Consider the following 19036-nt stretch of genomic DNA (forward strand, 5'->3'; position numbering starts at 1 on the left):
AGGAAGCCCTGGCAGAGGGGCAAAGTCCTCACCAAGAAGCCAGGCAGCATGGGTTCTTCCTAAGAGAAAAGAGCTTCTGAAAGGTTTATGCACAGGTGTCTCTGCCGAGTTGTTTCCTGAGAAGAGTTGGCTGAGCAGGAACCAGCTGGAGCCTGCCAGTGGTGGAGGCCCAGGCCAAGGTGCAGGAGGGGACAGTAAGATTGAGGGGGAGGGGGGTGAACTCTCAGGAGCTGTGTGGGAGACCGGGCACAGGACAGCAGATGTCCCAGGGCTGCATGTAAGCAACTGGATGTGTGGTGCCCTTTTCCAAGACAGAGAATCAAATAGAGAACTGTGACAGCAGAGAGTACACATGTAACTCAGGAGACAGCAGGGATAAGAGCTGGAATCTCAGCAGAGTATAGAGTGAGGAGAGGCCCAAAGAGACCCTGGGAACCCCAAGAAGGCTGACCAAGTGGCCCAAGGGGGCAAAAAACAGGCCAAGGTCTCTCAGAAGGCTCCAGTATCCTACTGCTTCAGGGAAGCAAGGACCAGTTGGTGCCTGGAAGTCCCCTGAGTACAGTGTGAATGAGTGACAACAGTCCATGCTTCTGAGGGGGGAGGACCCCCAGGAGTGAGGGCAAGAAAGGAAATACTCCCCAACACACACACACACACACACACACACACACACACACACACACACAGGGTATGAGACAGTGGGAGGTTATTCTGGGGCCTCCTTTGGTAAATATAGTCTCTGAGCTAGCTGGAGACAGGCTTGGGGGGGGGGGTGCAGCGGAGGTGGCTTCCTCAGTTTGTTTGTGGCACTTCCTTATTAGGCTGAGCAGGCTGAGGCGCCTCCAAGGATGAGGTCAGGGTCAGAGGCTCCCTCCAGCCCAGCCTGATGCTGTCCCTGTAGCTGCCAGAGTCCTAAAGGAAATCAGTCTGGGCTTTGTACTATAGCCAACTGGCACAAGTGTGGCCTCTTAAAGCACTCCCTCTACCTTCCTGCTGTGGGCACCCACTCTGGGTAGGACTCTCTTGGGCCCCTTGATTCCTCAGAGCCTAGATTTTCCACCTGTAAGGTACTGAGTGAAGGGAATTCTTCCTAGAGACTCCAAACAGTTCTCAGATGAATGACATCACCCTCGACCCCCAGCGCTCAGCCTCTGCGGGGGGGGGGGGGGCAACCCAGGATTCATTCATTGTCTGAAAGAAAATCCCCCTCTCCATTCTTGTGCTGCCCACAGCCTACACCCCAGCCTCGCCCTAAGACGCCAGCTGCTGTCACTTGACCTGTGCTGTTGCAGCTGCTGTCGGCCATGCCAACCTCTCTGGTGGGGGACAAAGGAATGTAGTTTCATTTCTTCTGGAATGTGCTGTCTGTACTACCCACAGAAGGGGAGCCCACCAAGCCCAGAAAACCGAAGACTCTGACATAGGGATAGGCCCTAAGTTCCTATTGTATGTCATCCACCTGTCAGGGAGGGTTAAATTCTAGGGTGGGCACAACAGCATGAAGGCTGGAAGTTAGCTGTGAGTCCTCCTGAGAGGAGGGAGAAGAGCCTGAACTATCCTGGCTTAGGTAGTGAAGAAAGTTTGCCAGCAGCTGCCCCACACTAGACTACACTAGAGCATGAAGCTGCCATAGAACCATGGTTCAGCAGCAGAGAAGAGGAGTGAAACCTCCAGCAGTTTGTTCTGGCAGGCAGTGGAACTGGTGTTTCTTCTTCTAGCTTCCCTGCTTTCCTCACCCTTCACCCCCTCACCCCACCTTCTAACTCAACATCTGCCAGCATGTCAGAAACAGTAGACCTGCCTCTAGTCTCAGCCCTCTCCAGCCCTGGTGCCCAGGGGCTCCTATGTCAATGCCCGCCCCCTACCCCCGTAATCTAACGACCATTCTGTATGCCCTGTCCCAAAAAGATGGGCCTCAGGTGTCTGAACCCCAGGTCTTGGCACCCCCTTCTTCCCTCTCAGAGCCTTCTTCAATCATGGACTCCCCTCCCAGGCTCCAACCTCCCTCCCCACCCTTATAGCTCAGCTGTGGCTCCATAAATAAACTGAGGCAGGTGCTGGGAGGCCTCTGTCGAGGAACCCCCTCCCTGCAGCTGCGGGCTCAGCTGCTCACAATCTGTTGGCCCTAGGCCCCAGAAGGGTGCCTCCCCAGGAGACTTTGGCTAGCTCTGGAGTCCCCCTGGTTTCTCTGGGCCCCCACTAATGGAAGCCTCAGGGATTCCTTCAACTCTCTCTTTTCTCATCTCTCCCCGCCCCCTCCTCAGCCATCCACAATGCTGTCCCTTCAGGATGACTCTGAGTTCTAGGCACCTTAGGGGGAACTTCAGCTGATTATGATGGGGGCGGGGAGCACTGAGTGACATATCTTGTCAATGATGTCTCCAGATGCCTCCTGGGGTCAGCAGAAGGTGGGCCAGGGAGGTTTGGGCTGCCTCATATTGAGTATTAAGTATGAGTCGTATTAAATATGAGTAGTATTTAATTCCAGTCTTAAGTAGTCAGAAGCCTTCTCTCTGTTAACAACCCACTTAACCACCAAGGCATCTGGGTAGCCAGAGGCTCAGTGTCTACCCACTTACCCTATTGCCTGAACCACTCACTGGTGATATCCCCACATGCTAGCTGCCTCTCTTCCCCGGCTTTTCCTCATGCTCTGTCCCTGAGCTTTTCAGTTCTGCCTAGGAGGAAGCTAGCTATTTTACAGCAAGCCAAATAGAAGCCAGATATCAGGAAGGACCTCCATTTGGGGAAAGGAGAACCAGTTGCATCAGGCACTGAGAGAGGGGGCACCTGGGCAGGGACTCTGGGCCAGGATCTGACTACAGAGCCTGAAAAAGATCTCTGACGGGCGGTGCATTTTTAGAAGTCTTTGGGAACTGCTAAGTCACTGTGGACACTAGGACAATGGGACCCTTTCTCTCTCCATGCAGGAGTCAGGCCTACAGATAGGGCCTCCCGGCTGGGACAAAGGCCCCAAGTGAGGTCAGGGCAGTGCTGTGGGAGGCAAGGGTATGATGAAGAACTGGGAGGTGGAATGTGTCAGAGCATCCAGAGAGAGGCAGCAGGAACCTGGCAGAAGGCCAAATCACAGACTCCCAAGCACCCCCTGGGCAATGCTCAAGCCCCTACCTATTGCCCTAGGTGGGTCTTTCTTTTCCTATAACTCCTAAATCCTGGGGACAAGACATCTTGTTGGGAACTCCACTCTACTCATATGTGGAGGAGGCTGAGGGCTGGGCCACATAGTCAGGGTCCTGACAGTGTGGCAGCTGGCAGCGGTGGCTGGAAGTGTGACCCTACCCCATGACTCCAAAGAGGTATGCTGGTGCTCTGTGTGTGGCTTCTAGGCACTAGCTAGTTACCTTCCACTCAGGGCACTTCTGAGTCACTCCAGGACACCCCCTTCCCTCTTCCTCCTCTACCCCCCCTTCCCCAGGAAGCCCAACAAGCCAGGAGGAGGCTTCCTGTTTGCTGCCCTGCCAGAGAGACCCAGCAGGTGGTGGAGGATTCTGGTTCTAGTCTTCCATCTACTTCTGGAACTCTCTTTACCCACAGAGCAGATAAGATGGTGGACCTGTGCCAAGTGGGAGACTTGATGAAAACCGTGGAGAGAGGGCCGGGAAGCCAGTGTGCCACAAATCCACTATGCTACATAGAAATCACCCACCCTGCTCCAGTGAGTTCTGAACCCAAAGGACAGACACTAGCTCTTCCCTAACCTGCTCCTTTTCAGGCTCCATCTTGGGTCTTCATCCAATTAAAGCTCAATGCCTGGACAAACCCCAGAATGCATCGAATGGGCAACTACAGGCTGATACAGGGTAAAGCAGGGTCCACTCTGGCTCCGGCTTCTTCTTCTTCCCTGTAGATCTTTAAGAATCAGTTTGTACTTTCTGGCCATTCTGGGTTGGCTGAATGGTCAGGCAGATGAGCTTAGGAGCTGGAGGACAGAAGGCGATGGTGAGGGTGGTGAGGTTTGAGAAAGAAGGGCCAGGAGAGTCTCAGGTCCTCAGCACTACCTTCCCAAGCCTCTGGGACTCAGTGTTCTGAGTCTGCATCCTTTGCTGTTTGTTTTTGTCCTTATCAGCTGGCTTTTAGAAAAGGACCAAGACTAGCCAGTCGGGTTAATGGCATAAGGCGTGCGTCTCCGTGGCCCTCAATGCTGAGTGAGCCAGGTATGAGGATCTGCAGCCATGACTTGCGCTCCATCAGGATGGGACTCTGGCCAATGTAAGGTTGCACTGAGGAGTTCATGGAGCTCTGGTTGGTTCAGGCACTGGTCATCCACTTCCTAGCTTGCAGTGACCTCATCACTTCAGCCTCCAGCTGACTCAGCTGGGACCAGCCCAGTCTGGCCAGCCGGAAGTCCTGCATTCCCCCTCCCCGCGACCCCCACCCCCACGCACAACTTTCTGCCCCACACGCCTACCAGTTCTGCCCCGCAAGTCAGAGAAACCGCGCCCCCTGGTGGCCTCGTGGCCCTTCTCTGATCCGGATCCACCTCGCCCTCTAGAACCACATAACTGTATCCGCGGCGCCCTCTACTGGTCATAGCTTGAGCTCCTTGGTGAGGCGGAGGATTCCTTAGCTTGGTTCTGTTTTGTTTTTGTTTTTTTCAATATCCCCCACCCGCACTGCTTCTCTGTCGCTGTCTCAGTTCCCTTCGGCACTGCAGGAACGGAGGCACTCTCGGAAGCTCAAAATGATGCCACCATCACTCCTCACCCCCCGCACCCACAGGACCCGACTCTTCATTTGGCTAGTGACCTGATGCAGGCAGTGATGACTCCTCAACCGGCTGGGCAACCCTTTTGCGCTAGGCATGTTCTATTCTTCAAGTTCTTGGTGACTTCTCTGACCTTTTACAAGGTAATAATCGCAGCGGCACTTACCTTTGGAGGGTCTGCCCAACACTGTTTGAATGTCCACATGTACACAGAAGCATCAAACTTTGGGTTCAAACAACTTTATTTCCACCTGGTTTTGCTGGTACTCCATCCTAAAAACCCTTTGAAAATTAAGAACGAGTAGCACAGTGTCCCCTAAAGAAATCGAGAAACAAGGAGGCAGCTGACAGCAGAAGGCAGTTGAGGCACTTAGGGACTTACCGGGTAAAACCTGAGGCCCTTGTATGAGGGGGCGGGGTCTAGGTTGGGCGGAGTCACCCAAGTGTTTCCCAGAAACCCCTTCGGGCGCTTGTCCTCTGAATTCCAGTCCCACCCCTCTCTTGTCAACCCCCTATCATAGGGAAGAGCACAGGCAGTTGAAGTGAGAGGGCCCTGGTGGGGGCAGTAGTCTTCCACGCCTGTTCCCTAGAGACTGGAGGGAGGTGTCAACAGTGCTTTCCTCTGCCTCGGGAGCTGTCCCCGTGGTCCTTCTGGGGCGGTCATTGAGCGGAGAGCACGGGCCTATGGAAGACAAACATATTCATCCTCTGCAAGGCACTCCTCCTCAGTTTCCTCTGAAACCTGGGTCCTTGCTACTTAACGCCTAATCTTTTCAAAATACTTGTCCTGCCTTTAGGAGCTCAAGTGCGGTTGCATGTTCTTAGCCATCTGTACTCAAGAGGTCGCCAGAGCTCCAGCCCATTTCCTTCTATTAGCCTCAAAGAGAGGCTCCAAGCTCAGTGAATGACTGGCGTAATGGGTCTTGAGCCCAGGGCTTCCAAGTAGCTGGTGGCCCCTACCTGTTTCCTCTTGTCACTTACAGGTCTTCGGGGCACGCAAGAAATCTGAGGGGCCTCCCAAAGCCCATTCTCCTGGCAGCGGATCAACGGCAAGTTGCGCTGGGCCAGCCCGTCTCGGCACCGATATCGAAGCACAGTGTCCACCGCGTAGCGCAGCCGAGGGCGACCAAATATTTGAGCCAGGGGCAGCTGTGGTGGAGGTCCACATGACACTGCAAGGAGTACACATTTATAAGCTGGGAGCCTGGATTTGTGGATGATAGTTCCCAGAAACTTGATGGGGAGGAAAGGAGTAGCCACAGTCGACAAAAAAAGGGGAGGGGGGGTCAGTGTAAGGTGTCAACCCCTCCCACAGTCTGGGATACACCCTGACAGGCTCTTCTGGGTAGCTTTGCTCTCCTCTTACACGTGGCAGGCCCAGCCACCCTTTCCCTTGGCAGCCCTCACCAAGCCCCATCTTGCAGGTGTAGGATAGGTGGTAGTTGCAGGGTACATCACTCCACTGTCCCTGGTCATGCCACACCATGACCACACAGTTCTCCCCAGACAGGAAGTAGCTGTCAGGCTGCCCAGGGTTCCAGTTTTCATAGAGCTGGGAAGGGGGAGTGGAGGAGGTGGTGAGAAGCTTAAACCCCAGAAGTACCAGGAAAATGCTCTCAGAGGACTGGAGGGAGGACTTAGGGGTATCCCAGGATATGGAAGGGCCAGGGTCTGGTGACTGGGACAGGCAGGGAGGGGAAATAAGAGGACAGGGGCTCTCCAGGAAGGAGACAAGAGCCAGAGAAGAGAGGCACACGGAAAAAAAGGGTCCAGGGGGAAGAGGGGAACAAAGTGACCAGGAAGGAAGGAAGAGAGAGTGACTGTTATTGAGGTCAGAAAGGCTTCCAAGAAGTGATCTAGCCTACAGTGCAGTGACAGTCCTCACCAGAGGGGCACCATCTGACCACAGGAAGTCACCCTCGATGGTCCTGTCATTGAGCCCAATCCACTGGTACTCCCTGTATCGATCTGCAAAGAAAAGTCAGAGGTGCAGTGAGCAGGAAGCCCTGTATTTCTGAGCCAGTGATGACCTTTTGGGGAGTCCATCCCAAAACCTACTCCCCAAATCTTGCTGGCTTGTGGCTGCTGGCTCAGAACCAGGCTCCTCTGCTAGGAAAGCAGCCAGGGATGGATCGCATTCACCCACCTTTTCTCTCTTTTTCTCCCAGCAGGGAAGACAATCGGATTCACTATCATAAAGGCTCTCCCTAAATTCTTTTCTTTTGAAAGCTTTTATGCGTATGGGTATTTCACATACATACATGTCTGCGTGCTCAGAGGCCAGAAGGCATCAGAGGGCAACTCCGGAATGGGAGTTATAGATGGTTGTGAGCTGTCATGTGGGTGCTGTGAATAGAACCCGGGGCCCTTCAAAACAGCAGCCAGTGCTCTTAACTGCAGAGGTATTTCTCTAGCTTGTCTCCCTATTTTTTTTTAAGTAACCTTCACACGCATGGGTGCAAGGGCATGCCGGTGGAGAATAGCATTTTGGAAGGGAAAGAAGAGGAGCAAAACCACAGAGTTAGTGATGCAGCTGCATCTTCGAGAGCAGGGATCCCAGCTGTCTAGGCAGCCCCATAAACGTAGGACACATGGAAGCCCAATCACCCCACAGCAGGTCTACGGGTGAGTGAGAGGTAAAAGAAGTAAGGGAAGGGAAAGGGGGTTGGAGAAAGGAAGGAGTGAAGAGGCATGGGTGAGGAAAGCGTGGGTGAGGAGTGGGTTTGGTCTGGAGCATGCGCAGGAAGCCAGGCTCCACCCACCGTTGACAAAGTCCTGCTCCTCAGGGGTGCAGATGCTGGTCAGATGAGCCCCTAGCGCTCGGCACTGGCTTTCTGCCTCCTCCCAACTCCTTCGTGTGGAAAAGTGCTTGTAGCAGGCACCCTGGAAGGCCTCCCAGCCCGGGCTGCAGAAGTGGAGGCCTGGAGCAGAGGGGAGGACGGTGGCTTAGGCTGCCAGGTCTTAGATTCTTTAACTGGCAGGCTAGCAGCAGGAGGGGAGGACTCAGAACCACTCAAGTGCAGCCAGGAGCCCTGAGCCTGGAGGGCTCTTGACCAGTGGCTAGGTCAGCTGACTCTCCAACTCTGACCTGGGCAGTCCTCTATGCTGGAGAAGACGCTACCCTCCTTCCTGTTCCGGAGACAGGACGGTGACAGTAAGGTTCAGACCAGCTGTGTAACTTGCCTGAAGTGGCAATTCATGGCAAGGCCCAAACCAGTGACCTCCCCCCACCTCAGGAACTAGTATATTGGGGTAGGATCCAGGCTTATGACCTGCCCCCGCGCCCTTCAACAAACTCACCAACATCGCACAGGTCCCCCCCATAGCCTGGCAAACAGAGGCAGCGGAAACCCTCCTTCTCCTCCAAGCATGTCCCACCATTGTGGCAGGGGCTGGGGATACAGTCACCTAACAGAGGAGAAAAGTGAGGTGGTGGAGCATGAGGGCGAGCTGTGCAGACTCAGCTCTCCAGGGGAGGGTCCCGGGTCCCCCAGTCCAGGCATCTTCCAGAGCAGGGAGGTGACAGTTCTGCTGTTACTCCAGCCCACCCTCCACCCCAAACCCCCAGTTCTGAATGCCTTTCCTCACTCTCACCTCCCAGTTCCTGACTGGCTCAAGTTCCCACCAGTGGGAGCCCTGAGCAGCTGACTGGAAGAGGCCAAGAAAGGGGAGAAGTACAGGGCTGTCGATTTTGAGACCTGGATTCCTGCCAGCCTCCGGCTGGGTCACCCGCCTGCCTTCTCCAACCTTCTCTCCGGGCCCTGCCTAGGTGCTGGAGAAGCTGTCAGCATCTACTCCATTCTGGTCCAGATGACCAGAGAAAGTGGCTCCTTTAACCAACAGAGCAGACCGGGGCCCTCAGAACTACTCCCAGCAGCAGCTGAGAACAAGGCCCTCATGCTAGTGGTAGCAGCAGGGAAGGAGGAAGGAGGAGCTGGGCTGATTTGATTTGCTGTGATGTCCCAGCTATATTTGGTAAATTGACCAAGCAGCCTTTGGAGCATCCCTCTGCTAGCATCTAACATTTCGAGCATCCCTCTGCTAGCAGTTTTCCAAGTAAGGTGAAGTTTGGTCTCAGGTGATGAGGGTGAAAGTCTTGGGTTCCTTGGAGTCTTCACACTTTCTGCTTCTCCAGTCTCCTTTCCTTCCTGGGCAGCCCTCTAACCCTGGGAGACAGGCTCTTAAGTTCAGTCCTTGCGGGGTTGGGGATTTAGCTCAGTGGTAGAGCGCTTGCCTAGGAAGCGCAAGGCCCTGGTTCGGTCCCCAGCTCCAAAAAAGAACCAAAAAAAAAAAAAAAAAAAGTTCAGTCCTTGCTCTTTAGGTCCTAAATCCCAACCTGGCTGTGGGCTACAGCGACCACCTTGGCTGGGCTCCCCCCCACTTTGGTTCGCCTCCTCTTTTTCTACCCCACAGAGCCAGAAAGTATTTCTTTCCCACCTCCTGACAGTAGGTCAAGGGACCTCTGGCTCCCTCTACAGATGAGCTGACACTGCAGTGACTTCTAAGGGGCTCCCCTTCCCACCTACACCCACTCCAAAGCCAGTGGGCAGAAAGGTAGTAACAGCAGGAATGGGTGGGCTTTTTGTGACATGGGGTTGGTATTCCACTTGAGCCATGGAGGAGAGATGAACCTGGGAGGGCCTCAGCCTTCCCTGAGAGCTTCCGATGGGAACCTTAGGCTTCTGGGACAGACGGTTCCTTCTGGAAACTAGTTCCTTTTTTTGACCCCACCCTACCCAGCTCCGAATGAGCCAGGTCCTTTGAGTTGAAGAGCATTAACCTGTTTCTCCTGGGGTGGGGTCATTAGTGCAGGGTTAGTGCAGGAGGGGAGCAGTGGGCACAGGGTAATAGCACTGTCTCTTGTTGGGTGCCCTGAGGAAGACGATATGCTTAAGTCTTGGGAAGCCAGAGAACCAGCTCCATGCAGGAACTACCTGGGTAAGCTACACATCACACCCTGGCAGTGTGGGTTTCTTCTGTAGGTGACAGAGGACTCCCTTGGGTGATATGTGCAGTCAAGTCTGGGGTCCCAGCAGTATGAAGGGATGTGTAGATGGCCCAAGGAGAGACAGAGGGAACAGTAAGAAGCTGCTGTCCTGAGACAGCAATGATGTTGGCCGAAGAGTGGCAAAGAGACGCATGGGAGACACAGAGGATGGAGAGGGTACAGGGAACCAGAGATCCCTGATTCAGACACAGCAATGAGCAGAAAAGACAGCTGGAGATGGACGGGGTGTCAACAGCTGGGTACAAAGCAGTTTAATACAGATTTATTTCCAAGGCTTGTTTTCCATGAAACAGTCAAAAAATACTTCACAGAAGTAGTGGCTTAAGGCTCTTTGGGGTGACTATTCTGGTCCCCAGAGGTGAGGGGCAGGGATGGTCTCTCAGGCGTCCCTGGAATCCATGGGAGGTGATTAAAGGGATGGAACAAAAGGCACAAGGGAGGGGACAGCAGATGGCAGGCCTGCCTTCAAGGGTCGAGAAGGCTGGTGAGGGCACCAGGAAGAGACTTGAGGACATCCTGTGTGGCCAGTGACATGGGAGCTACAGCAGAGGGCCCAAGGGTCAGTGGTGGGGGTCAGCGGTAGGGCCGGGGAGCAGAGGATCAGAGAACTGGGGCGCAAGGGACAGAATGGAAGAAAGATCCACAGGGAGAGACAGGAGAGGGAATGAGGGCAAAGGCCCAGAGGGTCCGGGGAGAAGGTGGATTAAAGGCCGACCGACCAGCGTGATCAGGTGGCCCAGAGCTGGAGGAGGAGGAAAAGGAGAAAGGCGGGCATCGAGCCTTCGGCAGAATTACCTGATGAGGGAGCCACAGCCACTCCACCTCGGCTGGCACTGTCGGTGGGCAGCACTGGCTGGGCCTGCACTGATGTGCCTGTCAGAACAGTTCTTCCAGACTTCTCTTCTGAGGGGGTCTCCAGCTCCCTGGTACCCACAGGGGCCCATGTCGCTGGAAGGAGGGAAGGGCCATCCTCCAAGCTGGAGCTTCCTGCCTCCTCGCTTTCTCGAGGAACCCCAGAGAGCTCAGGGCTCCCAGTTTCCCCCGCTACTTCTCTTGCCCCATCTGGAGTAGATGTGAGGCTTCCCTCCCTTGGGGGTTGCAAAGTCTCTGCAGGCGGTCCATGGACCCTTGGAGGCCTGGGAGAAGGTGATGCACCCAGCTGTAGAACTGCCTGGGCTGGTGGGGACACCTGGGAGAGTGAGTGCTCTGTTTCCAAGCCAGTAGGGAGAGGGCTGCTGAGCTCCGTGGGCCACACCCACAGGTTCTCCTGCTCCTTCTCTTCCTTCGGAGTCTCTGTGTCTTTGAATCTTTCTTCTTCCTCCAGGGCTTCGCCTTCCTCTTCTGAGGACCCGGTAGGTGGTGCAACGGATTGGGTTTCTGATTCTGACCATAGCAAGACAGTTCAGCACCAGGGACAGCGTCCCGGATCAAGCAAGGGAAGGTGGGGAAGGGTGGGGCCTGAGGGGAGGGGAAGAAGTGCTGCTTTTGGCGCGTTGCCTGTCGGGAAGAATTCTGACCTGCAGGGCTCTGCCTTTTACTCAGGCAGAAAAGGCTGTTGCATCTCCCTCTCCTAGTCTGCCAACATTTTCCAATCTGTCTGGGGTAGGTAAGGAATATAATTCCTTTCCAGAGAGCACCCTCTAAACCAAGTTTCTCTAGCTGCAGAGAATGGGGGACGGAATTTATTTGAATACTAAATTTTGGAGAGTGATAGGAGAGATACCTAAGGCAGAATTATGCCAGTCATGATCCCAGTATCCACTAGGGCTTACCCTCCTACCCCCAACTTCTCTCAGTAGTGAGAACCCAAGGTAAAAAGGCTTACAGTTACCTAGAGGAGTCCTGGGGGCCTCTGCTGGGTCTTCTGGGGTAGAGCTTCCTCCTCCCCCATCTTCTGTGATGGGGATGGAGTAGATCGCCCCACGAGACTCGCTCTCCACAGCTTCCTGAGGCAACTGCAGTTCCTCCAGCTTCTCTGTCACTGTGACAATGGCCTCTAGTCCATCAGAGGCTGGGCTGGAGGCCTCAGAGAAGGCAGAGGGATGGGCAGAGTCTATGGCAAGAGGAAAAGGCCAGTGGCAAGCTAAATATGCACCCGAATCCTCCCAGGGTATGCCCTGCGTCTGAGGCTCTAGGCTAGAGCTCCACAGGTTCTGGAATATGCTTCATCCTTCCACAGCTCTTCACAGGGAGTTCGAGGGCCCCCTGGAACTTTACCAGTCATCTCTCAAGTACTAATGGAGTGTCTGTTAGTTTTAGGCCAAGCATTCTCTGGGTATGGTATAGAGAATGCTAGGAAAAACCCATCCTGAAGAAAATAGACATAGGCAAGAAACACAATACACAGTAGAAAGAACACTTGGGAAGTAGTAAGACAAAGTGGAGGCTCACTTTCCTTCAGAGGGGTTCAGAAAGGCTGAGTGAGCTGCTCTGTGTGAATACGGAGGGGGTGGATGGAGCAGGCTCTGTACCGGGCAGGCTAGGTTTGCATGGAGAAGGGTACAGACTCCACACCCAGGAACTGTACTCAATGGTCACTGTCTGAGGAGCTTGGAGCTCAGCAACAGGAAAGGGAAGGGACCATCTTTTGGGTGTGGTGTTCAGTGGCTCAGGGTAAACTACCTCATCCTCTGGGGAGGGAACACAGAGCAGAGAGCCAATGACTCCAAAGTAGAATTGGGCTAAGAGATGCCCAGAGGGCTATCTCTAGTCAGGACAGACAGGACTTGCTCCAGGTCACCACAGACCATCAAGCCTACATCTGTCCTCCATCTTCCCTCTGCCCTTCCACACTAGTGCTTCTTACTGCTTCTATCAGGACAAAGTGCCTGGCTCAGAATCTGAACTCAGCTGACTTCCCAGTACTACCCTCTGTCCCCTCCTCAATCCTCAGTGTTGAAAGTCCTGACACCGGGACTGTAGGATTTGGAACATTCTAAGGGGTGCTCCACTCCCACATGCATTTTGCTCACTGAAGAACAGAACAGTTCGTTCATGGAAGTGAAAGAACGTCAGCCACCTCTGTTGTCCAATATGCTGGCAGACACAAGGATTGAGGCAGCTTTAAAACCAGCAGAAGCTAGTACAGACTACTGAGGGGGCAGCAGGTGAAGTTATGCAGAGACTGTAGAGGAGGCATGCAGACCCTAGATGACAAACTGTCACCACACCGCTGTGGTCAAATGACCAAGAAGATTGGTGACAGCAAGGCTAGAATTCTAGGCCTGGCACTGTGCCTGGCGCTCACCTCGGAAGCAGTAGACATTGAAGCGGTTCTGCTTGCTGGGGAAGCCAGTCTGGTTGGGAAAGAGGAAGAGGGTCTTGACTCCTGGCAGGCCTCCCCCACAGCGTTGGCTGGGCGTGATGATGGGGTACCGCACACTGCCATCAGCCAGCCAGCCAGGGCTACATCTGTCCAAGCCGCCATTCCATGCCGCGTATAGCTGGCCCGTGCTAGCGATCTGAGCACCGCGTTCCAGACAGTAGTCCCGAGCCTCCTCCCACGTCAGCTTGCCGGGAGGGGCACCTAGGAACAGTTCTCCTAAGTGAAAAGAGGAGCTGGGTCATCAGGCAGTTGGCAGTCCTTCCACCCTAGACTCTTACAGGTCCCTAGGCAAGCTCACTCCTAGCATGGGGTCACCTTGCCCATCTGATAGTACCAAAGTCTGCATGAAACCCAGGATGAAAATTAGTGCTTAAAGGAGCCTGGCCCCAATTCCTTACTCTGTAGGACTGCTGAAACTCACTGCCCCAGCCCTAGTCCCAGCCCCAGCCCCAGCTCCACCCCCAACCCCACCCCCCAGCCTCACTCCAGCTCCAGCCCCACCCCCAGCCCTAGTCCCAGCCCCACCCCCACCCCTACCCACATTGGCTGCTATTAGCTAGGTTTGCTCAAAGGCATGCCTCTGGGACAGTGTTTGGAGGAGTACATCAAGTGCCTGCCTAATCTGCCTGACCCCTTAGACACATGAGGTCTAGTGGAGGCTCCAAGGGCTCCCAATCACCATTTAGGTCTTCGGCATAACAGTAGACATCGTAGAGATCATCAGGACCCACCACTCCGTAATTCCGCACTCCAGGGTAGCCATCCATGTCTCCATAACAGGCTTCTCGTGGGTTCTGGATGGGGTACCTAACAGAAGAAGAGGCTAATGACTGGTATCTTCCTCCAGAAGGCTGTCCCATATCAACCCTACTGCTGTGTGACAAGTGGGGAAGGGGCACTTGTCAGGATGCAGGAAAGTAAGCCCCAGACAGGGCCATAGGCCAATTTTCTTTCCAGAGGCAGGAAGTCCCGAGGAACCTCGGTGGAGGGTGGAGGCAGCAAGCACCCTGATGTGACCAGGAATTCCTGGTCCACCCCCAAGCCCACCTCACGGTTTGGTCGGACAGCCAGCCAGCATCACACTGTTCATAGCCGCCGAGGTAGGCAGCATACAGCTGCTCAGGGGTGGCAATTCGGGCTCCGATGCGAGCACAGGCTTCCTGGGCTCCAGCGAAGGAGAAAGCATAGCGGGCAGAGCCCTCTCGGTAGAGGAAGACGACCCCTGAGGAGCAGAGAGAACTCCTGAACTTGGTGGTCAGCTGCACACTGACCTCTCCTCCCCTCTCTGTCACTTCCTGTTCACAAAAGGCAAAACCGTGTTCACTCTACAGCTTGTGGAGCTATCTCCCCACAACCCCCATCCCCGACCCCCTGTTCAGCCTGTGCCTCCCACTGCAGGGTTTGCTAAGAAGCCTCACACTCAGCTCAGTGGGGGACGAGTGGGAGGGGTACTGGAGTCCTTTCCTCCCTCTCTTTAGGGATCTCTACTTTGTCCTCTCACCTTTGACCTTGACTTCCACAGCATCACTGCTGTCGTCGATACCGTGCTGGACCTCGCAGCGATAGACCCCGGAATCATTGGGCCGCAGTTCGCTCAATACTAAAGACACATCTGTGAGCGATGCGGGGTAGGCAGGCAGCGCCACGCGGAACCGATAGGCTTCGTTTACCTTGACGCGCAGCCCGCGCGCCACCAGCACCTCCACCTCCCGGTCCCCGGACAGGAAGGTCCATTTGACTCGGGGAAAGCCCGGCGCGGCCCGGCGGCTGGGCGGCGGCCTCAGGTGGTGGACGTGGCATGGGATGGCCAGGGCACCGCCCAGCACACCCCGCAGCTGCGCGGCACCGATGCGCACCCGAAAGGCTCGATCCTCTGTAGACAGGGGTCAACGCTGGCTGCAGCCCGACGCAGGACGCAGTGCGCCTGTGCGCGTGGCTTCAAGCCCCGCCCCCCAAGACCAACACGCCTGGGGTGCAACGCCGGGCTCAGGGTGCTGAGCCCTGCCCAGGGTCCTGAATTTGAACCTTCACCCTTAAGATCCTATCTTGTGTCCCTTTGCAACCCTGCTAGGGTCCCCAATTCATTCCTATTTTGCAATCGGTTCCAGCCCTTGCTCACAGGGCTTCCCTATCTGTCTCCGTCCGTGTGCCTAGGCTGGAAGCAGGTGACTGGAGCTGAACAGCCCTCTGCCCTGGGAGAGATGTAGCAGAGGCAATGGCCCTCTGGAGGGTTACTCACCTGAGCTGTCTTCTTTCAGGTCATCAGCGAGGGCTGCAGGGGCTTGGGTCAGGACCAGAGCTGCCAGCAGGGACAGAAGCAATGGGATCATGCTGCAAACTTGGAAGAACTTGAAGAGGAAAGATGAAAGTTGTTAGACTGCAGGGTGGACTTCCATCCAGCACATACCAGATTCACCCCTAACTCTCTCTCTATCTATTCCTATCAACGGACAGCGTCAAGAGGTGTCCCCAATCAACTCACTGTGTGACCTTACCATTTCTGAGTCTGTGTCTTCTTAATTGGAGAGAAAAAAAGCACCATTATTATCACCTTATGAATTTTGATGGGGCCGTATGCTTGAGTCATGTCTGTCTACCTATCTAGCTGTCATCTGCACATAGTTACCACTATCTATTAGCTACTTACCTAACTATCTATAATCTACAACAAAAACCGCCCCGGGCATATGCCAGCACCAGACACACAACAGATGTCAGCGAATATTTTTTTTTTTGGTTCTTTTTTTCGGAGCTGGGGACCGAACCCAGGGCCTTGCGCTTCCTAGGCAAGCGCTCTACCAACTGAGCTAAATCCCCAACCCCTCAGCGAATATTTGTAACACAGGGACGGGTGGTACTGTGTAATCTGCTCTCTGTACACTTGTATTCAAAATCTATACATCCAAACCAGCCACCCGTCAAACATGCAGAAAAAAGAGTTTGTACTGAACACATACAGAGGCTTTTGTCACTGTTCCCTAAACAGCATGCATACTCTTAGTAGGAATTATAAATCACCTAGAGACCGGTTCCTGTGTATGAAAGACATGCGTAGGTGAGATGCAAAGACATCATTTTCTATGAGGGACTTGAGCAGGTCCAGGCAGCTACTGGGGGTTGGAGACCCAAACCCACAGATGCATGGTGTGGGGAGCACAACTGTGGTCCCACTTCACCCCCTCGGCCCCACACTCAGGTGCCAACTAGGGGTTTCTTTCCCCCACAGTAAAGCTCCAGTCTTCCTTGCCTGACACGTCCTCTTCCAGGAGGGCCTCCTAGACTGAATCCCGCTGAAACTGCAGCTTCTCCTGCTTCCTCTCCACCAGGAATGACTTGTAAGGAAGCTTCCCTTGGTGCCCAACATCCTCTGCCCCCTCCCTCCCTCCCGCTTTGCTCCCAGCCATTCCCCTCTGCCTGGCACAGGCTTTCCCACCGGATCCCCTGGCTCAGAAGCCAGCCGGGACAAAGACCCTGTCCCTGCCAGTCTGGCCTCCATCCAGTTGCTCCTTCCCCCACCCATCTTTTGTGAAAGCCTACAACTTGGAGTGTACTGGAGAAGGGTACAGGGAGAGGCCACCCCCCCAACCCCCCTGGCCATCAGCTCTGGAAACAGTTTCTCTTTCTGAGGAGCCCATTGCTCTTACATAGGGAAAGTGAGGTGGATGCCCAGAGAGGGTTAGGGCGACCTCTGAGCCAAATCAGGAGCCAGGCCGTCGTGCCCTCAGGAAGGAAATGAACACACTCTTTAAGAGCCAGGCCAGACTTGGACGTATATGGGGGTCCAGGTCTACAGTGCTGAGGATGCATCCAGGGTCAGTTACGATGTCAGGCAAGATTTCCTACCGATCACACTTATTCTCACTGGCTACGGCTCCCACTCCATCTGCCTTCATATTCTCTTCTTGCCTGAGCCTAAGATCCCAGCCTTGCCCTCCCAGATCCTCCCAGGACAGACTTCCCTGCTAAGCCCTGCTCTGGCCTGTGCTGTGCTGCAGGTCGTGTGAGCAATAACTCGGGTTATCGCTGCGAAGTATGAAGGGAGCAGTCAGGTGCTGGGGCTTTCTGAGGAGGGGAGGCCGGGAGCAGGAGCTACTCACACGACGCCCGGCCCTGTAGTCACCTCTTTTACCGCTGTTGAGGCAGCACAAGACGAGGATGGAAGCTTGAGATCAGAGGACCCGACTGCCCTGAGACATGAATTTCCAACACGAGTGGGCCAAGAGTGGCTCCTGTTCAGAGATCGGCCGCTCTGACACTTCCGGGAGGAAGGCCACCCACCACAAGGACCCGGGCTCCGCAGCCCCCTGTCTCCAGCCTGGGCATCTTCAGCCTCTCCTCAGCCCAGGTGCCCCCTGGCTTCTGAAGGCTGCGCGGCGGCGCCTTGTGGCTCAGGGTGCCCATGCCTGCACAGTGCGCTATGCGCCCACCCTCGGAGAGGCGCCGCTGCCAACCGTGCCCCCGAGTGCCTATGGGACCCCAGAAATCTACAGTGGGTGACTGTCCCCGTCGCCCACAGCATCCTGGCTTGCGGTCGGCCCTCGCCCACGCCCGGATCCTCAGGCTCAGAGAGGTCAAGAAACTTACCCAAGGTCACACAGCAAGTAAGCGACAGACAGGGCCAGGCCTCCGCACTCACCTTGTGAGGTCCCCTCCACACACCGCGCGTCCCGCAGCCGCAGCCGAGACTGCGGCGCAATGCGCGGGCGCGAGCAGGGCCGGGCGCGCGGGACGCAGACGGGGGCGCCAGCTCGCCGGGAGCCGCACAAAACCCCCTTTCTTCCCACGCGCCCCGCCTTCCCCGCCGTCCCCGGCCTTTGCCGCCCCCGTGGGGGGCTCTGCGCGGTCACGGGACCCGCTCCCTTCTCTGCGCGGGTTCCGGGCGACAGTGGCCAGACCGAGGACAAGCGAAGTAGGACAAGGTTGCGGATGGGAGCCCAGGACTTGCAGAGGGGAGGGCAGAATGGGCGGGGAGGGAGCGATGGAAGGCGCTGTGGCGACGCAGGATGGAGAGTTAGAGCACGGGAGGGACTTCTCTTTGGTTAAAGGGAGGAGGGCCGGCTCAAACTTAGACGCACAGAGGATGGAGGGACGGTAGGAGCTTTGCTTCGGGAAAGAGGGCACTGCTGGGTGAAACAGGGAAATCCTTTTCTTAGGCTAGAGAAGATGCACGTGACCACAGCCACCCCTCTGGAGGAAGCTTTGATCGGACTGTGCTCCCCTGGTGCTCCTTCTCCCTCCACAGCGGAGGAGCTGACTTTGCCCTCATTGACCAGGTGGAGGTTGAACCTCAGAGCCACGGGCTAGGCAACACAAGTCAAGAGAGTCTAGGCGCGCGGAGCCAGTGGCACAGTGAGCGATGGAGCAGGCATCACAGGTTGCAGACCAATGTGTGCAGGCGAGAGCTTGCTAACCCTGGCTGGGCTGCCCAGTGTACAGCCAGGCGCCTGAGGGACGGGCCTCGAGGACGGCCAGTTGCCCGCCCTCCACTTCACCCGTTGCTTCTCCCTGCTTTCCCAGGCTCCCCACTTTCCTCCTCTCCTCCTCTCTCTCTCTTGGGACTCCAGGCAAAGCCTTGGCACCAACTGTAGGCCACTCAGCCAGATCTCTGTCCTCAGTCCTCTGGACGACAGCAAGGCTAGTGTGGGGGCTTTGACCTTATCATTTCTAGATCCCCAAATGCAGCCTGCTTGCAGACACCCTAACCCCCAACTCAGGGGTTAAGGTTCCTAACCATGCCCCACCCCCATGCTGTGGATGGAGTTCCAAAAAACGCCTTCAGAACCTCTGGAAAAAAACAAACTCCTCTCCAAAGCCTTACAAGTTTAAAGAGAGGATTCCAGCTGATGCCGCCCACTGTAAGGACAGGACAGAAGGGCCTTGGAACCCGGGGCAGAGTCACCCAGGGAGACAACTGCCAGGCAGTGGTGCCAGCAGGAAGCAGACAGAGTGGGGTTCCTGAAGAAGCTGGGCAGGAGGC

General features: G+C 55.4%; 1 protein-coding gene across 15 annotated transcripts; it reads right to left on the bottom strand.

Annotated features, from left to right (window-relative positions):
- Positions 1-4950: 4950 nt before the first annotated feature.
- Positions 4951-18384, bottom strand: Bcan (brevican). 15 transcript variants are annotated; one of them, XM_039101790.2, is made up of 15 exons: positions 17696-18381; positions 17157-17246; positions 15299-15407; positions 14561-14932; positions 14107-14281; positions 13739-13866; positions 12982-13275; positions 11566-11787; positions 10530-11117; positions 8027-8134; positions 7489-7647; positions 6612-6694; positions 6134-6278; positions 5687-5898; positions 4951-5408 (listed from the first exon to the last, which is right to left on the bottom strand). In XM_039101790.2, the coding sequence occupies exons 3-15, from the start codon at positions 15387-15389 to the stop codon at positions 5313-5315; spliced, it is 2673 nt and encodes an 890-aa protein (XP_038957718.1). In that variant the 5' UTR covers positions 15390-15407; positions 17157-17246; positions 17696-18381; the 3' UTR covers positions 4951-5312. The 15 variants fall into 15 exon arrangements, with proteins under 15 accessions (XP_038957718.1, XP_063137418.1, XP_063137414.1 ...); XM_063281348.1 differs by having other exon boundaries at positions 5708-5898; positions 17696-18359; XM_063281344.1 differs by having other exon boundaries at positions 5708-5898; positions 17180-17246; positions 17696-18166.
- Between the last annotated feature and the right edge of the window lie 652 nt (positions 18385-19036).

Source organism: Rattus norvegicus, chromosome 2 (genome assembly GCF_036323735.1).
Source record: "Rattus norvegicus strain BN/NHsdMcwi chromosome 2, GRCr8, whole genome shotgun sequence".
NCBI lineage: Eukaryota > Metazoa > Chordata > Mammalia > Rodentia > Muridae > Rattus > Rattus norvegicus.

What these genes read in the sequence shown, in the direction of transcription:
- Bcan (XM_039101786.2), bottom strand. Translation starts at nt 16,423, where the DNA reads ATGTTGGGCACCAAGGGAAGCTTCCTTACAAGTCATTCCTGGTGGAGA. An exon ending in GGCCCCCAGGACTCCTCTAG is followed by an intron (nt 11,118 to 11,565) that starts GTAACTGTAAGC and finishes TGCTATGGTCAG; the next exon opens with AATCAGAAACCCAATCCGTT. An exon ending in CTTGCGTGCCCCGAAGACCT is followed by an intron (nt 5,409 to 5,707) that starts GTAAGTGACAAG and finishes TGTCTTCCATAG; the next exon opens with GCCCGTGCTCTCCGCTCAAT.